The 19,360-nt window shown below is 40.7% G+C and overlaps 1 protein-coding gene across 4 annotated transcripts; it reads left to right on the top strand.

Annotated features, from left to right (window-relative positions):
- The first annotated feature begins 126 nt into the window (after positions 1-126).
- Positions 127-16,964, top strand: LOC111566908 (uncharacterized). Of its 4 annotated transcripts, XM_035947000.2 has the most exons (10): positions 127-259; positions 541-736; positions 4,428-4,513; positions 5,496-6,607; positions 8,900-9,072; positions 11,231-11,411; positions 13,269-13,332; positions 13,882-13,981; positions 15,794-15,847; positions 16,514-16,964. In XM_035947000.2, exons 4-9 carry the CDS (start codon positions 5,857-5,859, stop codon positions 15,821-15,823), a joined length of 1,299 nt encoding a protein of 432 aa, XP_035802893.2. In that variant the 5' UTR covers positions 127-259; positions 541-736; positions 4,428-4,513; positions 5,496-5,856; the 3' UTR covers positions 15,824-15,847; positions 16,514-16,964. The 4 variants fall into 4 exon arrangements, 3 of the variants coding, with proteins under 3 accessions (XP_035802893.2, XP_035802892.2, XP_023123490.3); XM_035946999.2 differs by having other exon boundaries at positions 15,794-16,964; XR_008604274.1 differs by lacking the exon at positions 13,269-13,332 and having other exon boundaries at positions 15,794-16,964.
- The last annotated feature ends 2,396 nt before the right edge of the window (positions 16,965-19,360 follow it).

Genomic DNA, 19,360 nt, shown 5'->3' with positions numbered 1-19,360 from the left:
AGCTGTACTTTTTCCTATCTTTAACTATACTATTTTCTTTCTTTGCTGCGTTAGGCAGGCGACTGCAGGGGCTGTTGAGAGCCTCCGACTCCATTAATAACTTGTGCAGTGGGGACCTATTATGCAAGTCCTGAAACCCGAGAGCCAGTCACCTGTTCTGCTACCTGAGCCCGAGCCCTGGAGACGGAGGAGGAGAGAAGGACAGCCTCGCTTGAGCTGCCTGCCTGGAGGACTCTACTTGAATGAAGGAGGCCTTAAGGTACTGCTGGGAGCTCCAGACAATCCCTGGGGGCTGTTTTTTAACCAGCACAACTGAACCAGGGTCGTGTGTGTGGAGAATGAATGAACTGAGAAATATCAAGATTCACTCGAGCGTGTCCACCAGAGCCATCGCTGTTAAACTCCTACCAAGGACTCGCCTTCTCTTTCACTTGCACACTCAGCTTCTTTACTCTCCGGCAGACTAACTTGGGCTCACAGGGTAATTTGTATTAACATACTGAGCCAGTTGATGGGCTTTTTTTTCCACTTCTCTCCTAGAGGCCTTGTCAGCTGAGAGGAGTTTCCACTGGAGCTTGAGAAAAGACCACAGCTACCTGATGACTGCACTGATCTGTTATACTCCTGACTGAACGCAGGACGGCTCGTGTGGCAGAAGTTTGCTGGAAGAAGTGGTTATATCTGTTCCAATAAGAGGGGAAAAAGTTGATGCCTTAGCCTTCACACTGCTTTACAGGTAAGAAGTCTCCACTATATGTACAGTAATTGTTGGACAGTAGATTTTAGGTCAGCTTCTAACAATTTGATCTGCTTTTGACTGCAACAGTATGTCAAACTTACACTTTCTAAAGGAAAAAAATAGGAATAAATGTTGTAAGATGTGAGGACAATCTGCCAAATGGACTTTTCAGGACTAGTAGATGTTCATACTTTACATCATAGTCAATCTGTAGAACATTCACAGGTTGTTTTTACTGTTTTAGATGGGACAAAACACCCACAAATAAGCCTTGGCATAACTGGTATGTTTTCCTACCGCGACTTTAAACAGATTATGCTCCACGTGACCACATTCCAGTCACCCATTACAGCATGCTGGACTCTTAGTGACAAACTGCCTTAATAGAGAAACCGCTGTGTAACTGCAGCAGCTCAATACAAGAAGCACGTACTTCATGTAGTTCCTACGTCATCCTTGTAATCCAAGACTCACTGATCTATAGGTCATACGTGTTCAGAAAGCAATATGACTTAAGAGCCTGCTTGAGAGTGAAACATAAGGGCAACTATTTTTCATACCTGTGGTGATTTCAAGATCAGTAGGTAGTTCTTGTAAGTGGAGGTTTTTTCAAAAAGAAAGGGGCAGTGTGCAAAGGAAAGACTCTGTGTGCATATAATAAAAGGCTTGGATAATAACATGAGTCCACGACAAAAAATAACCTCAGCTAACGCCAGCACATATGACACATCAGAATACCAGCATTTTGTCCAAGAGCTCCCTCAGTGAGCCTCATTTCAACACTGTGCTGCTATGATGGGTTTATCTCTCATGTAGCCACAGCTCTGCACAGCCCGTCTGCTTCCTAACCAGCTGTAGGGCCCATGGCCTCCATCTATGTTCCTGGCACTGTCCGGAGCACAAAGGTTTACTCAATCACTGGTTTCCACACATGCAACAATAACAGCAACATATAGTTGCATCTGCCAAATACAAACCCTGTTGGCTGTCTGTGTGTTGTCAGTCCGTTGCTCACAAACACACATCCTGTTTCTGTTTTTCCTCACACATATTTGTCTCCATCTCAAACAAACCCACTGGTGGGTGCATGTGGTTCACTTTTAAAGGATAAGGCTGGGCGTATTCTGTATGTTATCTCAATAAATCCCATGACAAGACCAGAAACAACAATGTGCCTGTCTCTAATAATACTCCATCATGCCAAATTGTTTTCGGACCGGTCAGAAGTCACTCTTTAAAAATCTGACAACAAAAATGTTTTTATTTGCTCAAAAAAGTGTATTTTGTGAGACACTTTAGCACTTTAGATTTTAATAAACATAACCAGAGATGTTACAAGGGCCTCACCACTTAAAGAATCCTAAATAGAAATCTAAGGCAGACTTCTTTAACCCTAAACGTAGCAGGTGTGACACACGTTCCACGCCTTTGCCCAAAAAGTCAACTGTCTTCTTTGTACCAGTAAATATCACGCTAGTTGTGTTGCTGCACTGATGCAAGGAAAATTTCATGAAACTGCACTTTTGTAGAAGAAGTATAATCTGCTGGATAAAATGTCTTTCAAATCCTCTTTTGGAGCAAAGCCACCAAATATTTAAGCGCTTTCTGTCAGATTTAACTGATTGTGTACATACAATTTTTTATGTCCCATGCAATGACCACTGAAAGTGCAGTTACTTCTCTCTAACCATTATTTTTTTATAGAAGCATTGTCTTGTTCGCCCCAATAACCTCCAAGAAATGTTAGTAAGATGGCTGCCGAGTGGAGAGAGTTAAAAGTTAGGCGCTGCAAGCCTCAACCAAAAAAAAACCCACCAATACGATGAGGTTGACAGGAGACTACCACAAACAAATGCACCTCAGTCACTTTGTGCAAGCAAATCTTTACAACAGCCAACAACCTTCAAACAATCTCAACTTTATCACCTACCTCAGAGTCACAGAGAGGTGTCCATGTGGTAACCAGGAAGCACAGACAAAGGGCAGCTATGATGCCAAAAGCACCTGAAATACTTTCAATTAGAGGCTGGGTCATGGGAGGAGTCGACCCAGTTCTGTGTTGGTGTGTTCAAGAGCTATGAGGGAATACTGAATTCACCTGAACTCGTGTGTCCCTATTACACCTGTAAAGGAATATGACAAGCAGATGCAAATAGTGTCGTTGTAGATTTTTTTGTGCGATCCAGTCAGCTGGCAAGTATTTACAGCAGCAGAAAGATGTATTTAGTGGCTAAATTAACTTGATAGACAACAAAGGAACATGTCCATACATCTTAATTAGATCACTTGATTTTGGTATTTTCACCACCACAGCAGTTTCAAATGAACACCATTTTTTGAAACATATTCCTACACTTAGATTTCTGGTGAGGGCTATTGCATGTAATTCGCAAAATTTTCTTATTCACCAAACCATCCAGTGACCCTTTTTGTGCTGTATGTAATCTGCATTCCAGATGTTTCTCCAACAAAGGAAAAATATATATAGATATATACTAAACTCATTAATGCACATATAATGCATGCACTATTTAGCAATATATAGAAATAATATAGTACTCTTTTGCTGTCATATGCTGTTTAATGTTAAAAATAATCCATCTTTAGCTGAGGGACAGTTGTCACCCTTTGGGTCCATTGTTTCAGAGTTCATTTGAGATATTTATGTTTCATTTTTGAGCCACTTGTCCTTCAGAATGCCTGCTCATATACCCTCACACAAACAAAGTCCTCCCCAACTCTATTTTTGAAGGGTATAACATCGTAAAAATGTTCTTGCTCCTCCGATTACACTTGCTGGTGGAGAAAAAGATGAAATCAAAAAGAATAAATCAAAGGAAAAATTGTGTGAAACAGTGAATGTATAAATTTCTATTTCAGTGTTGTTGTTCAAGCTCTTGCTCCCGTCCCATGTGATTCACCTCAAAGTGGAGCACACAGGGTAAACACAATTACTTTCCTGTATTGTATGCACTGCAGCATTCATGCAAACATCTTCACAGGCCAATAACATGGTTTAAATGTGCAAGCTCTCCCTGTGATGCTGTATAATGCTGAACGAACACTCTGCATGCTTGACAAGTTCATTTAAATGGTAAATTATTCTTCCATTTTGTTATAATCTTGGTTTTATTGACCGTAATAACTACATTGGGCTTTTTACAAGCTGAATGGAGAGCAGTGCACTTGGTGTATCATGATTAAAAAACTAAATTATGTTCAGTGTTGAATAAAATGAGTTGATAAGCTGATTCCTTTGCGTGCTGAAACAAAAGGCCTAAACATTTAAGCTATTGTGCACTGTTAAGGAATTATCCAAAATATGCCAGGCAAGCACGGCAGATAACCACGTTAGGAGAGTCATCATCAGCCGAGCCGAGCAGCAGAGCGCCAGAGAGGGAGAGATTTTTCTTTAGGTGCTGATAGGTGGGAATGAACATGGCTCTGAGCATGGAATAAATGATGGAATGATAAAGTGGAGAGCATAATGCAATACTGAAGTGCTAGCAGAAATATTATATTCTGTGACAAGATAGGTGTACTTTTGTGATGAGTAGGTAAGTCTGGTAATTGTGTTTCATGTTGAGGAGTGTTCCTTTGAAGTGGACTTCTTTTTTATGTCATGCAGCCCAGTTAAAATCAGAAGCAGCGCCGCTCTAATGCTTTTCTTTCTGTTGGGAACTGACAGATGAAAAAGTAAAAGACAGCCGACCAGTGTCAGTGGGTTTCCACAGCTGGAGATTCCTAAGCCTTTCGACATCCAGCATCAATGAGGTAAACAGCTTTGGGTGTACTTGTCTGTTCACCCAAGGTCTCATGACCTGGAGAATTACTGACAAATTCTGACTGTACACATTGCTGCACTCATTACTATGTGCTTTTGCATTTTTTTTTTATTACTTAAATATGCAAATGGTTTTGCCTGAGGGGGGAAAAAATACATTGAAATAGATATTTAAATGCTTTTTAAAATGTTTGTAAAAATGATTTGAGCCAGAAACCTACTACACTGGCATCCCTGTTAACAAAAAATACATATTCTGCAACAAAAAATCCATATCTGACTATCTAACAAAATGCAGCTTCTTCCCTAATTGCATAATGTTGGATCTCTGATCTAATTAGATGATGTCCTCAGATTTCCATTTTCTCCGATTTACAGCAGCAATCAAGCAAGAGGCAAAGTCATTCATTAAGCTAAATTATATTTGTGTGAAACTCTCCTGGTATTTGTGTCTTGGGGATATGAGTCAACAAAAGAGTTGTTTGAGGATGATGTTTTATTGTTTGCCCTTCAAACAGAGAGAGTAGGAAAATGTTAACCAGCAAGATATCCTTACAAAGGAGGCAGGGAAGTGGGTTTAATTCAAGTATCTGTTTTTTTTTTTTTAACTGAAGTGAGAAACAAAAATAGAGCAGACAAACTGCTTTGTTTTGTTTTGTTGTGTTTTATTTTCCAGAGGACAAATCTGGATTGTTCATTTTAAATGTCATGGATAATTTGTCCCCACATGCTGTCCATCAAGTGACACATTGTCATGGCAACAGCAACAGCTAACGAAATAAGTCAGGTTGGAGAGCAGAGAATAAGTCCCACCAATCACATTATGGGAGCTAATATCTTTGTATTTGCAGTCTGTCTTGGTTTCATTTCAGTTTCACAATCTTTCAGTTTGTAGAAGACTCAATTGTACACTCAGAGCAAAACTGTGATATGAAGCTTTTTTTCCCCTTTCTTTTCTCTATCTTTTCATAGCCCTCAAGTAAAGACATCACCGCTTCACTGCACAGGAATGTCCTGTCATGGGGTGTGTGGTGGGGGCAAGAGGCGAAGGAGAGTGTGTCTCTTAGAGCAATAACACAGTCCGCCTACTCTCAGACTGCAGATAGTGGATCCTTCAGTGGAGTTTCCAACTTGTTTAAGACTGCAAGTGTCCCAGGGAAAGAGTGCACAGGCAGTGTTTTCTTCCATAACCATCACAGCCCGGAAGGTCCAACCATCACCTTCTATCTCAAAGGACTTTTTGTGTCCATCTGCTCCAACACGGCCTGTGAATGTATCAACTCTTCCAGAACTACCTGAAACCTTTGGAAAAAGAGCTGTATCCATACCCACCATGAGAGTCTCCAACTCCCAACCGGACCCGAGCAGACAGAATCCTACTGTCTTGAAGCCAAATGAGTTCAGACAGGCCTACTCACCAGCTGATGGATTGGCAGTGAGAGATCCAGGAAAGAGGAAAGTACAGCTTGTACAATGCAGAGTGAGCTGCACAGAGGAGGGCAGAAAGCAGGAAGCTAAAGGTGGCTCAGTAATGAACCTGTTTTCCTCACAGCCTTCTTACCGATCTTGTATCCATCATGAGGTGCCTCTGAGGTGCTCCAGCTCCGTTGTGTTTTTGGACAAGTCACTTTGTATTTCTCTTGACGAACTGGAGGGAAGAAGAGCAGGTCAGCCCACTTTGTATAGGTCTGCTTTGTCTGTTCGCCTTAGTGCCTCATCCTGCCGGAGATCCTCCACAGATAACAAACCAACCAAAACAAATGAGGGTTACAGGAGAACCAGAGCGGCCATGTTGGGCAGCAACAAACGCAATGGCCGAGAGACTACTTCGGGTCACTGCAGAGGCCCTCTATCAAAGCACTGGGGCCGCAAGGTCGAGCAAACAGCATCCGCTCGTGGTGTTAACAGCAAGGCTGATGCTGCAGACACGCAGCACCACAGCGCTACTTTGGGAATATTGGCATTCAGAGGGCCAAGTCCCTCAAACACAAAGGCTGGCAGGCAGAAGGGGAATGCAGATGAGGCAGGCTTCTCTGCTCGGAGCAATTTCAGGCGCAGGCAGAACACTTTCAATCCTGGCCCAGGTATGAATTTCATCACCTTGATTCAGAAGTGAAAATCTAAAGTACCTATGCCAATTGATCTGTATATTCCTCTCAGTGGCTCGTATATTTCGAAAGCTATTGTAGATAAGATCACATTTCCGAGGTATAAGAGCAAGCAGAATGTGCCACGGTGGTCTTAGAGGGAGGAAAGACCATTTTTTTTCACTTTGCTTCTCACCTTTCGATTTATACCTCATGCATTGTTAATAGATCCACACATAACCTCCACACTTCTCCTACTGTACATTTACATTGTTTAAAATAAATCCCAACTGGTATCAGCAGACACTGGATTCAGCTGCAGATTTAAATAAAGTGCAAACACTTTTATTCATCCTCCTCTGACTTCCTAAACTTCATATAGAATCTAAAGGTAAAAATGGCAACTGCGTATATTAATATGAGGCTGCAAAATCTGCAGAATACTTTATATTATTTTGAAGAGTCTTCCTCTGTAATCTCCCAGTATTTTGGTTAGGATGGGCTCAAGGTTATATGAAAGCTGCATAAGGAAGTATGATTTTGTTAAAGCCACATCAGAATTTGCTCTGTGAGAGGTTCTAATGTGTTAAAAGGGGTAATTAATGCAACATACTAGTCCTTATGGAACTGAAGTGGTATGATCAGCAGACATGACATTTTGCATGTTGTATTCCATGTTTTGGCTTCTAGAGGTGGCAAGAAGACTAAACATTCATATTAAAGGAATAGATTAGCGGTGTTTGCTTTCTTGGAAACAGTTAGTTCTCAATTTTGTTTGCAGAGTAAATAAGCAGCTACACATTGCAGTCAGTCAGCTTCTATTAGCTTGGCAAAAACAGCTCCTCTGGCTCTATGCTTACCAACACCTCTAAAGCTGACTTTATAGATGAAGTTGTGTCTCATTTCTCTTTTGCTCCACCAAGTATAATCTGTTTCTCGGTTTTCAGTCTTATTGCTCACCTGAGTTAACAAGTGCAGCTTGGCTATAGTTTAACAGAACAACAAAAGAGCACTGTATTGCATATCCAGTATTATATTACAGCCACAACATTAAAACCATCTACACTCAAATTGTCTAACTTGTGCTGCCAAAAGAGTTATGAACCAGCAGGCCATGGATAGAGGACTTCACGGCGTGTCCTGTGATGTGTGCACTGCAACATTGGCAGTGGATCCATAGGGTTCTGTAGGTTAAAACCAACACATCCCGCAGATGTTTATTTGGATTGAGGTGAAGGGAGTTTGGAGGTTTAGTTTAGTCTAAGTCTAACCCACAGTTTTCTGTGGGTTGGCAGAGCAGGGGTCGGGTGTGGACTTGATCTAGAGCAATGTTCATATGGGTGGTCCGTGTCAAAGCAGCATCCACACGAACGCCAGGACCTAAGGCTTCCCAGCAGACCATTGCAATGTAATGAGCTGATAAATGTGATTCACATCACCTGTCAGTGGATTTAATGTTGTAGCTGATGGGTGTGTATATGCAGTGAGGAGGCCTTTGCAGTACTGACAGTGGAGGTCACAGACGAAAGGACTCAAGAATGTCTTACCTGCCTGCTTTGGGCTACCACATGAGAGACAACTGCAACGCATCACTTTTTTTAATTATTTAACTCTCTCAACACATTACACGATTTATTTCCATCCCACATGTACCATCCAACAGTTTTTTTCTTTACAGTGCCATTCTGTTCACTGGACATTTATTCTGATGCCTGAAGGCCAAGACATATCCTCTAGCTAGAGCATGGCTAGTGACATTATATTGTAATGATGCTCTACATATATGCCACATGGCCGTTTCAGAGTATTCATTGGAGCTATATATTCTACAAATGGTAGAGGAATGGGGTTATGGGTGCAGGATGGATGCACTGTCATCTTTTACATTATTCATAGGCCACACTCATGTTCCCTTTCGGTGTTTTCTCTCTGTGAGTTGTGGGGGTAATGTCTGTGTGTGTGTGTGTGTGTGTGTGTGTGTGTGTGTGTGTGTGTGTGTGTGTGTTGTGTGTGTGTGCGTGCGTGTGTGTGTGTGTGTGTGTGTGTGTGTGTGTGTGTGTGTGTGTGTGTGTGTGTGTGTGTAGGTTCAACTGAAGGTCTGTTAATTTACTTCCCTCTACAGATGGTAAAAGCTTGGATGTAACTCAAACATATTGGGAAAACCGTAACTATAACTCAGTCTAAGATCTGAAGAAACTGTATAAAAAAATGTTTAAAAAAACTGCAGAAATCCGCTTTGAATGATAAGGCTTCCCAAATTAAATTTCGCTTCTCTTTGTGTCTTTCAAGTGGACTCCAGAACGAGTAGCAAGGAAGCAGAAAATGGAAAGAAAGACAACGGACGAGAAGAGGGCTGCTCAACAGAATCCCACACAGTTTCCACTTCAGATAAGACCTCTTGTTCCGACTCCCAACAGAGGACTGATCCTCTGGAAGGTGCACGCAAGACTCTCAGCCTCAAAGTAGGAGCCACATTTCTGTACTGTTTTCTAAATCACAGTCTTTTAAGGAATATGCTTCACACTAGCAAAAGGTTCTCAAACACAAAACTTCAAAATTGATGACAGTTTTGCTGGATGTATTAAAACCTGGATACTGGACTCAAACGTAGGTCCCGCCCACTTGAAGGAGAATTGCTCACCTGGTACAATACAATGATATTGCATTGTATGAATCCATGTTTTCTCCTAGTTCAGACAAAAACCTCACTTTTCAGTAGGCCTCAGAAGGTTTTACTTATCAGGAACTCATTTGAATTAAGAAAAATAATAAAAAGGAAAAAATAAACTTGTCATAGTAAGCCAGTCTTGTTTGCACTGTGGGTGTCAATACATTTCTTTTGTCATGGTAGTGAATGGTAGAAATGCTTTTTGGGCTGCAAGGATTTTTGTTTCATTGCAATACCACAAGTGTGCACTGGGAGAAACTGACAGCAAGTCTGTTCCCAGTTCTCTTAATACACCCATGCCATATACCTTTTCTTCTTCTTGTAGTCTTCATCCCTAACGAGCAGTTTCTTGGATTTTGCACTGCTCCCTCAAGCCACAAAGGGCTTTGTACCACTTTTTTCACATATGGAGTAGTACTGGGGCGGCACAGTGGTAAAGTGGTTAGTGTTGTTGCCTCAGCTAGAAGGTCCTGGTTTTAAATCTTGGCCCGGGATCTTTCTGTGTGGAGTTTGCATGTTCTCCCTAGCTTCCTCCCACAGTCCAAAAACATGCTGAGGTTAATTGGTGATTGTAAATTGTAGGTGTGATTGCAAGTGTGCTTGGTTGTCTGTTAGCAGTGGAGGTCATAGTCAAAAGGACTTACCTTGTTTTTGTGTTATCTCATGAAAAACATCTACAACAAAGCCCGAATGGACGGGCGACCTGTCCAGGGTGTAGCTTGTAGAGGCCCTACAGAGAATAAAGTGGCATATAGATGATGTATGGATGTATGGATGTATGGATGTATGGATGTATGGATGTATGGATGTATGGATGTATGGATGGATGGATGGATGGATGGATGGTTGGATGGATGGATGGACAGATGGATGTAGTACTCCAAGAACCAAGAGAGAATTTCCAGCAAGCAGATCTTGTGCTAAAAATGTTTGTTTTAGAATTTACTGTATTTGTATGTATTGGAACAAAAGGTTGGGGAAAAAAGCACCAAAACTATGAAGCTTAGTTTTCATTTTGGGCACATTTCAGACACTATTTCAGCTGTAGGAGGTATTAATTTATGCAAGTTCTAGCAGAAAAATGGATGAGAATATCCAGTGACAAATTGTACCGAGCTTCTTCCACAGCTTTTGCTCAGAGTTAAAAACCATCAAAGAATGACTAAAGCCAGTGAGGATGAAAATCCCCCAAATAATTGCTCCACAAAGTGCAGAACTATGACTGATGACATGAAGGTCATTTGTGGAGTCAAGAAAATATGACGACAAGCTGTTTGGTATTGTGCACAGTGCAACCAGGGAAGATGGAAAATTGAAAAGTGCAGTATATATGAGATATGGAACCTTAAAAACCTTGGGGAGTCAAGTCTAATATATCTTGACTATTTCAATTAAGGTTTCCCACACAGAGAATCTTAATGTGTTTACTGTTGGAATAAACATTATCACAGCAGCAGCAGCATCTCTTCAGGGGGGATTTTTACACTTGGAGAGATTTCTTACTTTAGTTTGTATTTGACAGAGCCTTTGCCAAATTGAGGGGGAATAAAAAATACAATCTTTAATGAATACACAATTTTCCCCTTTTTTCTTTTCTTCTTCCTTTTTGAAAATTTGATTTCAGCTTCTCTTTCTACTTAATTAATTTACCAAGTTTTTTGCAGCGTTGTGAGGATTTCTAAAGGATTCGGCTTTCCCCTGTGTGTAAAGCTCTCCTACCTTTATCTCCACTAAAGCTGAGCATAATATTTCCATGTTGCCTACACCTCCTAGCTATTACAAGGCTATGAAGAGGATTCTCCAAGGTTAAGGAATAGATTAAGGATATTTTCAGAATAGATTCTAACCCCGTGAAGATTTTTTTTTCTTTTCACAGGATTAGTGTCTATGAGTTATACTGTACTCTTCTCACCAACAAGCAGCTTACTGTATCCCCCACCTCTTCATCTCAGGAGGCTTTGGAGCTCTTCAGGCCAGACTTCATCAGCCGATCTCAGGGTCGGGTGAGGAGGTTGGAGCAGAGGGCAAGGAGAAGGAAAGCACTGCAGGACTCCAATGCAGACCTGGTGCAAGGCCTCAGGGAGGATCGAGGCACGCAAAAGAAGAACTGCACCACACCGGACCCACTTAGTGGTAAGTAGAGCTGAATAACTCAGCGTGAGATCTGGGGAAGCAAAGGGAAGGCAATTAAGTAGAATATAATGTCACCTCTCCCCCTGCCCAGTGGACAAGCAATCTGAATGTTTGGGTTCCTGCTGTCAAACCACCAGTGGTGACGGCAGTAAATCAGCAGCTGTAGGTCACATGATAAAAGACCTGTGAGTTGTGGTTGCAGAAGTGAGGCATCAACCCTGGTGGCGACAGCAAGCAATTCAGCACCATCAGATCAGATAGTCTCCCAGGAGCAGGTCCAAAGTGGGCCTTCGTCTTCTACATCGATCTTTTGCGACGTTTCCTATCTCTTGTTACGTCACTTCTTCTGAGACAGATGCATTGATTAAATCTGGACTGCTGGGATGAAGCGGCCCCACTGGTGGGTGTAGTTTTCTGAAAACAAACATATGTTGTAGCTGACCACACACACAGTGGGAACCAAAGGAAGAATTAAAGAACTTAGAGTTATTTTTCAAATCAAATTGGTATTTTAAGAGGCTATTTGTCAAAGCATAATTCATTTTAACTTAAAATCATCAAGGGAAAAAAGAACATTTTAACATGTTATTCCCTTTATATTGGCAGTGTAATGGCATTTATCCAACTTTGCTCTCTGCTGGTCATTATCTAGTACTGCAGATCAGTTCAAGCTCTATAAGCAGGGAAAACACACAAGTGCCGTTCTAAAGCAGAGAGAACATAATGATCCTTTTATTGCGATGTTGTTGTTGTTGTTGTTGTTTACATCTGCCCAACATGGTAGAATAAATGCAGCAGAAAAGCATCCATTCACAATGCCCATCAAGAGCAAGAAAACATACATCTATCTATCTCTATACAGATACAGACACAATTAAATGTAGAACTGGGGTCCACAAATAATGTAAAATTGAGATTACAGAGTACTGTTTGCATCATTTTTGTGCAAAAAGCCTTGCTTAAATCACGGTTTCTCAAAAATGTGATGTCTTCCCTATAATCATATGGAGATCAGTGAAGGTGAAGTAAACATTACATAGAAAACAACCAAAGGTAAACAATAATAGATCCATCTTGGTAGTTTTCAGAGCTGTTGTGTTATTGTAAGATATTCATAAAGATGCTGAAGTTTTTTGTATAAAAAATGTAGCGAAAGCACTTTTTTTCTCAGCAGTTTTAACTCAATAGTTTGTATCTGTGCTTTAGGAAGATGTAAGATTTTAAAAACCTGAACAGCAAATCGGACAAGTTCTCTACGTTTCTTAGATGTGTTTTGACTTTAACAACACAAACAGTTTTACTACTAATTTATCCCGCTGTATTTCTTTTATTTACGGAAAATCCAACCGTACTGGATGCCTGAAAGCCTCACCCTTTAGTCAGGCACAAATAGAGTCAGAAGGCATACTATTTCAAGTAATGAATGGGCTCCAATTTAGTTTGGGAAGGTCACTGAGGAGTCATGAAATTAGGAAGTGTGAATAGCTCACAGTGGTCTCTGACTGAAGTCTGAGGTCTAATTACGAACAAAGAGATTTGGAGCTGTTGACCTGAGCAGTGGCACTCTGCCAATTCACTTCAGTTCAATCTGTGAGAGACAGAAAAGTCAGACCAAATAGGTTGTACGTCTAAACAGAATATGTGTGTGTTTGATTTGTGTCCATGTATGTGTGTGTGTGTGTGTGTGTGTGTGTGTGTGTGGGTGAGTGCGTTAATACAGAGCTGTCTGAAAAAGAGAGATCACACGGCCCTCAGTGTTCATTTATATATGCAAGATTCATTTACATATTAATTCTTATTTGTTATTCCTGTGCGTTTGTGTGTCTGTGTGTCTGTGTCTTTGCATGTGTGTCCTAGATAACCTTTTCAAGCCTAGAGAGAGGTCTATATCAGGCAGAGAGATGCAGCTGAGGTCCAGACGGTGAGTTCTCTAGACCGAACCCAAGTCAGACGATGTCACTCTGCTTCTCCTCGCTCTTTGTTATTTTATTCATCACAATCCATCAAGCTTGTTTGTCATGTCTAGCATGCATGCACACAAAGCACATTCGCACATCCGCGTACTGTATGGATACAATAGATGTCTGACACCCAAATGTCTTGGCAGGAGATATGAGCTACCCTCTGTATGCCTTATCTCTTGCTTTTTCTCTCTCTTTCCTTATCTGGAAAGGCACACCTGATCAGATGACGGCTGCCCATTGTAATTTTTTTCCTCAAAAGCAACACTATCTGACTTGGAGGATCTCTTAACAAATTGGCTGTAGTTGTGGGAGTGAAAAAGGAGTCTGTGCAAGACCTGTTTATCAGTGGATCCAGGTTTTTTTGTTGTTTTTTTTTTTCCCGGCTGTGGTCTCGCTAGATAAAACCTCATCTGTGGTATGCCAATCTGCTGGCATGGCTCAGCCACCCTCAGACTTCTGATATTCCTCTGCCCTGTATGAATTTACCTTTTTTTGTGTGTTTGTAGAATGTACAACAAGCTGCCGGAGGTGACAAAGAAAAAGGAGGAGGAGAAAAAGAGGGCTGTGTCACAAACGAACAGACTGCGAGCAGAGGTCTTTAAAAAGGTAGAGTTGGGGTGATTTTGGTGCAAAAATTATTTCTGGATTCAGTGATTAGTGTAAAACCTGTCGACTTTAGAAACTTTAATTCAGAAGAACAGAAAATACAAACAAATTGTATAAGTTTCTATCACATTTCTTTACTATTTAACATCACACCAGGGCCTCGTTTTTAGCTCTGGATGCTCTTTGCGGAGCATTTGCCACCCAGCAGGTTTGAATTTAACATTTTTCTTTCAGTTTCCATGGTACACAGACAGCAAAACTGCACTTAACCTGAAATCAGGCTGAACCCATATCGTCAGCATAACATATTTTTTCAATGTTTTTGACTTGATTTGAGAACCATCTCAAAAATATATATGTATATTATTGCAATTGAATTGAAGTCTAGATGACATATTCATTTTGAGCAGATTACATATGAAGTGTCTGCGTTCATTGGGATAAAATGGTTTGATCAATGTCCAGCAGAGGTCACTGTTTGACTGCTAAAGCCAGCTGCTGTCATTTATCATACTGGACACACACCCAAATAAATACACATTCAGCATTCAAGCATTCAGGTCTACTTTAAACATAAATTCTCCATTTTTGCATGAAATCTGTTAGTTTTTCAAACTCAGAAAACAATAAAGAACATTCTTATCACTTCAACCTGAACCAAACCATCACTATGAAGCCCTTTCACTCCTTATAACACTATGGGATTTTATCTTTCATCAGAACAGAATCCTCACTGTACGCTATCTTATATTACTGATGTTAAATAATGCTGACATTTTACATAGGGGCCCCTTGAACAGGCAGTTTCCACATCCTCTTAGAGCGAGGGGCAAACGTGACAAATGAATGATATATTTAGGACATGCCGTGTCAGACACATTCATTCAGCTTCACCTGCAGGTGAGCCTTCACTCAGTCTCCCATTATAACCTAAACCAGAACAATGAAGTCGCTGTCAGTCAGGCGAGATGTGAAAAATGTGAAGAGATATCTCCAATCTCTTACAGATAATTACACAATCGTGGTGGGCTCACATAGTGTGGGTGGAAGAGAGAGAAAGGACATGTGTATTTCTTTTCTTTTTTTCCCACCATGACCTCTTTGAAGACGATCCGAAGCTGATTGGCTTCTCTCTTCTAGGTTAACTATGGACTGAACTTGCCTCAGGCCTCCTTTAATTTTTAAAGAAACGGTGAATCAACAATGAATCAACCTTGTATGGTTTACTGACTGTGTGACGTCAAATGGCTGCACGTAAGAATATTATATTTCTTTGTGAAATGGAGCAGTTATGATGCCGGTGTGACCTCACCACCTCCCAAATGAAGCCATTAGCTGGGCCCAACCACAGAAATTCAGAGAAAAGGAGTGTGTTCCTCCCCAAGAAAGACTGTGTACTATAGAGGCCTCATTTTTATCAGAAAGTCTCCACCACACACACACATATACAGAGAAGGAGCCTCACGTCGGGGTCTGATAGCGCCAGTTAGAGGGTGGGTGGGTTTTGAATGCTGGCTGAAATGAGATTCCAGCTGTTGGGTGGTACTGTAAGAGGAGGGTGATTGCATAGTGGGGGTGTATGGTCAGATAGCAAGCTAGAATTATACCCCCGCCTTGGCTTGGCCACCTCAGGGGTGAGGCTGATGGAAGCCGAAGCCAATTTAGCCGTGGGAGTCGCTCCTGTGTGACGCCGAGCTGCTCTTAAGAGGCTGATGGAAGGGAGGCGTGAGTGCAGATAGATGTGTTTCTGATCTATTTTTTATTTTTGGGGAGAAAGTCATCAATACCGTTTGTGTTTTTCTTGTCTTGCAGAGACTTCTGGACCAGATTCTGCAAAGATAAACTTGACGCTGAAAGGAAAATGAGGTCAATTCACTGATCAATCTTGGTCTTTTGATTTCTACATATGTATTAAAAATGGCATGTCATGTCACAAAGTTATTCATCTACCAAAATCAATGCCGTGCCTGTGCATAGGTATTTCACTAAGGCTTCATTTCTGTTTATACCTTGTTTGCACTTTACATATGGCAATTTTCTTTATTTGTAATATCAATATGATTTTGTTTGACATGTAACAGAGAGACTTATAGATTTCTGTTCATGACATGTTGACAGATTAATATTTTGTTGACCACAATCATGCTTAAAAAGTATTCTACTGATAAAAATTGTGTATGATGTGAAGGGCGTAATTATTAATTGCTGTTGTGTACAGATATTGACAAAGCCCAGCCTCCCACCTCCCACCCACATGCTCATAATTAAAAAACGAGATGGGCTCGCCACTTGAAATATTAGTCTTATTTTCCTGCTCAAGTTAACGCCAGTGATTAAATGGAGCACAGATTAATCATATAATTTAGCTAATTTCTTTCTCGATAACATCCTTCCTTATCAGCAATACTACTAATATATTGGCATAAGAGATAAAGGTATTCCAAGGGTATTCTGTGTTGAGGGGGTGTCATTTTCGTGGAAATTGAGTGTTAGGACTATGAGCAGAACACCTTGTCTGTGTCATTGGTGCAGTACTGTAGGTGTTCATGAAGTGCGATGGGGAGGCTACGTTTCGTCATTGGCTTCACGTCTGCCTCGAGGCCTCTGGAACCTCCCATCCGGAACAGTGGAATTTCAAGCTAATCGAACTCAGGAGACACGCGGCGCCTGTGAAAGAGGCCTTTGTCACAGAGCTCCAAACCAGAGATGACACTATAATAAGAGAGGAGACTCCTGAGCACAGCCGGGGACCACAGTCCACATATAGCCTGCAAAGGTGACTGACATCTCAGTGGCATTTAAACAGAGCCTGCTGGGACGAGGGGAGAGCGGCCAGAAGGACGTGTGCAGCACTTTCCCACGAAAAGCACACTCTGTAAACACAAACTGTTGTGGCAGACTTTTGCTGAACCGGTTGGTTTGGAGTAAATACAACTTTTTAAATCCCCGATAAAATGCTTGATTAAAAGTTTCATAAAAGTTGGTGTGTACTCCAAGGTTCTTTCCGTTCACAATGATCGGTTGTGGTGCACAGGTGTAGTAAACAGTGCTGATATCTACACACTGGGTCATTTAAAGGACTAATCCACATGGGAGAAGAGTTCTGCTGCCATGTAGGCTCGTTCCACATGGTGAGCAGGGGCTGACAGACGGTTGTATACAAGGAGACGGGCTGTTGTCTGTCAGCATCTCTCTCTGAGGCATCATGTGTCTGTATGTCACATCGCTATCTGTGCATAATGCCGACTGTGCTCTGAGGCCTCTTGACTGGCTTCCCAATGGCCTTGACTGACTCATCTGCCCTGAGCGTTCGACTGATACGCCTGGCTTAGAAAGAAAAACAGTGGCTAAGTTTACGAAGCTAATTGTATATGTTCTGAATGTTTTGTCATAAGGTATTTCCCTGGGACCTGTATTATCAGAACATCTAGCCTCATCGACATCTCTTTCTAGCAGGTGACCTGGGATTTAGTATGATTAAAATCTACCCAATTAAAATCCACATCGTGTTCATGTGAAGGCCTTGGAAAAAAAACAAAAAACCAATAATCCCGGCCCACCAGGACCCATGCACCAAGCCTCTCCTATGCTTATTATAAGTTTTCTTTTCACACTGTACCTTTTTGTACTTTTGTAATATTCTATTCTATTGTAAATGCCAGCAATTTAGCACCTTATTGTAAATACTAACAATTTTTATACCTTTTTTTGTAATTACCGGCATTTTATGCATCATATTTTCTATTTCTATTTCTTCAACCAGCACAATTTGCATGTTAATTGCACAACCATTTGTGCATTGTTTCCTTATTTCTCTTGAATGAAACATGTGAACTACTGGATACCTTGAATTCCCCACAAATACCTATCTATCTATCTATCTATCTATCTATCTATCTATCTATCTATCTATCTATCTATCTATCTATCTATCTATCTATCTATCTATCTATCTATCTATCTATCTATCTATCTATCTATCTATCTATCTATCTATCTATCTATCCAACAAAAAAAAACAATGAGTCATTCAAAAGGACAGAACTAAATCAACTCACTGTGTGTGAGACAACTAAAATCTCCAGATATACTGTGTGGGGTTTTAATGACCTAAGTCAAAGATAACTCAAGACAGCCCAAGCAAAGTAGTGAAGCTTTATGTTTTTTTTCTTTTAGTCTGTAGCCTCACTGGTAATGTGGAGTGAAATCACACCTGCACAGAGACATTTGTGATTTTTTTTTTTTTTTTTTTTGGCTGCAGCACATAAACACTAAAAAGATTAGACTGAACCAGACCAGGTAGCCTGCACAAAACACAGATGGGAACTGTGTAATGGCAGTTTGTTTGTGTATATGTGTGTTTCTGGGTGTGTGTCTGGACACAAAGATGGAGAAAAATTGGAGGCAATTTCTTCCTCAGGGTATATCAAAATGAGGAATGACTCTTTTTTTTTTTTTAAATAGAGTGCTCACTGAGATTGAATCATGTCAGTTCAATCAAAAGCTTATATTTGCCCTCAATCACTGCAAATGCAGGTTGTGCAGATAAGCACGGTGTAAGTAGTCACTGCTTTATTTCAAATCTTAGCTCAAAGTTTTCCCAAAGAAACATTATGGTTCAACAGGTTAAAAGCTTACCAGTTTTGAGATATCAGCTTGTAATCCCATCAGCGTACATGCATAGATTTCCACTCGTCACATCATTTCACACAGTATTTTCCAGCAAATTACATCTGAGGCTTTAGTCAAACTATCTAAGAGCCCAGGGCCCTGTTCTTAAGAAAGCTGTTTTTGTGTGTTTCTGAGGCAGTATCCATATTGTAGTGTTTAAATGTGCTACATAAATAAAGTTGACTTGACTAAAGTTGACTTATTTCTGCAAGAAATCAATACATGATCTAGTTTGAAGCCTTACCCACTGATACACCACTATCCTGAGGGGGTGGAGAAAAGCCACATATGTGTGTCCTGATAACACAGTGTAAGGAATACACACAAAAAACACTAATTACACACATCTTGTTTTAGAATGCTATGCAAATCTGGCTCTGTTTAGCTCTGAGGAGTCAAAGGAAGTTCAAGAAGGAGACACAAAAGATAATGAATCTGCAAAAAATTGTTCTAAACAGTCTTGCATACATCAACTAGAAGGGAATGTGCATTGTGCAAATTATTAAACTTGCTATATAGTCTCCATTGCTCTAATCTGTATTCATTGCATATTGCAAGCATTTAGTTTATTTTTCTTCTTCCATTGCTGATAATGGTAGTTATATATTTTCCTGCACACTCTGTTCTGTTGTTGGTCATGTAACTATATTGTTCTTTTAATGAAGTGAAGTTTAATACATTTCAAAAGGTGGACCTACTTCTGAGGTG

This window comes from Amphiprion ocellaris, chromosome 16 (assembly GCF_022539595.1).
Source record: "Amphiprion ocellaris isolate individual 3 ecotype Okinawa chromosome 16, ASM2253959v1, whole genome shotgun sequence".
Lineage (NCBI taxonomy): Eukaryota > Metazoa > Chordata > Actinopteri > Pomacentridae > Amphiprion > Amphiprion ocellaris.
This window is presented reverse-complemented; position numbering and strand designations above follow the sequence as displayed.

Coding starts and splice junctions, on each gene's coding strand:
- LOC111566908 (XM_035947000.2), top strand. CDS start 5,857: ATGAGAGTCTCCAACTCCCAACCGGACCCGAGCAGACAGAATCCTACT. Junction 9,073..11,230: donor GCAAGACTCTCAGCCTCAAA/GTAGGAGCCACA, acceptor TCTTCATCTCAG/GAGGCTTTGGAGCTCTTCAG. Junction 13,982..15,793: donor GAGCAGAGGTCTTTAAAAAG/GTAGAGTTGGGG, acceptor CTTGTCTTGCAG/AGACTTCTGGACCAGATTCT.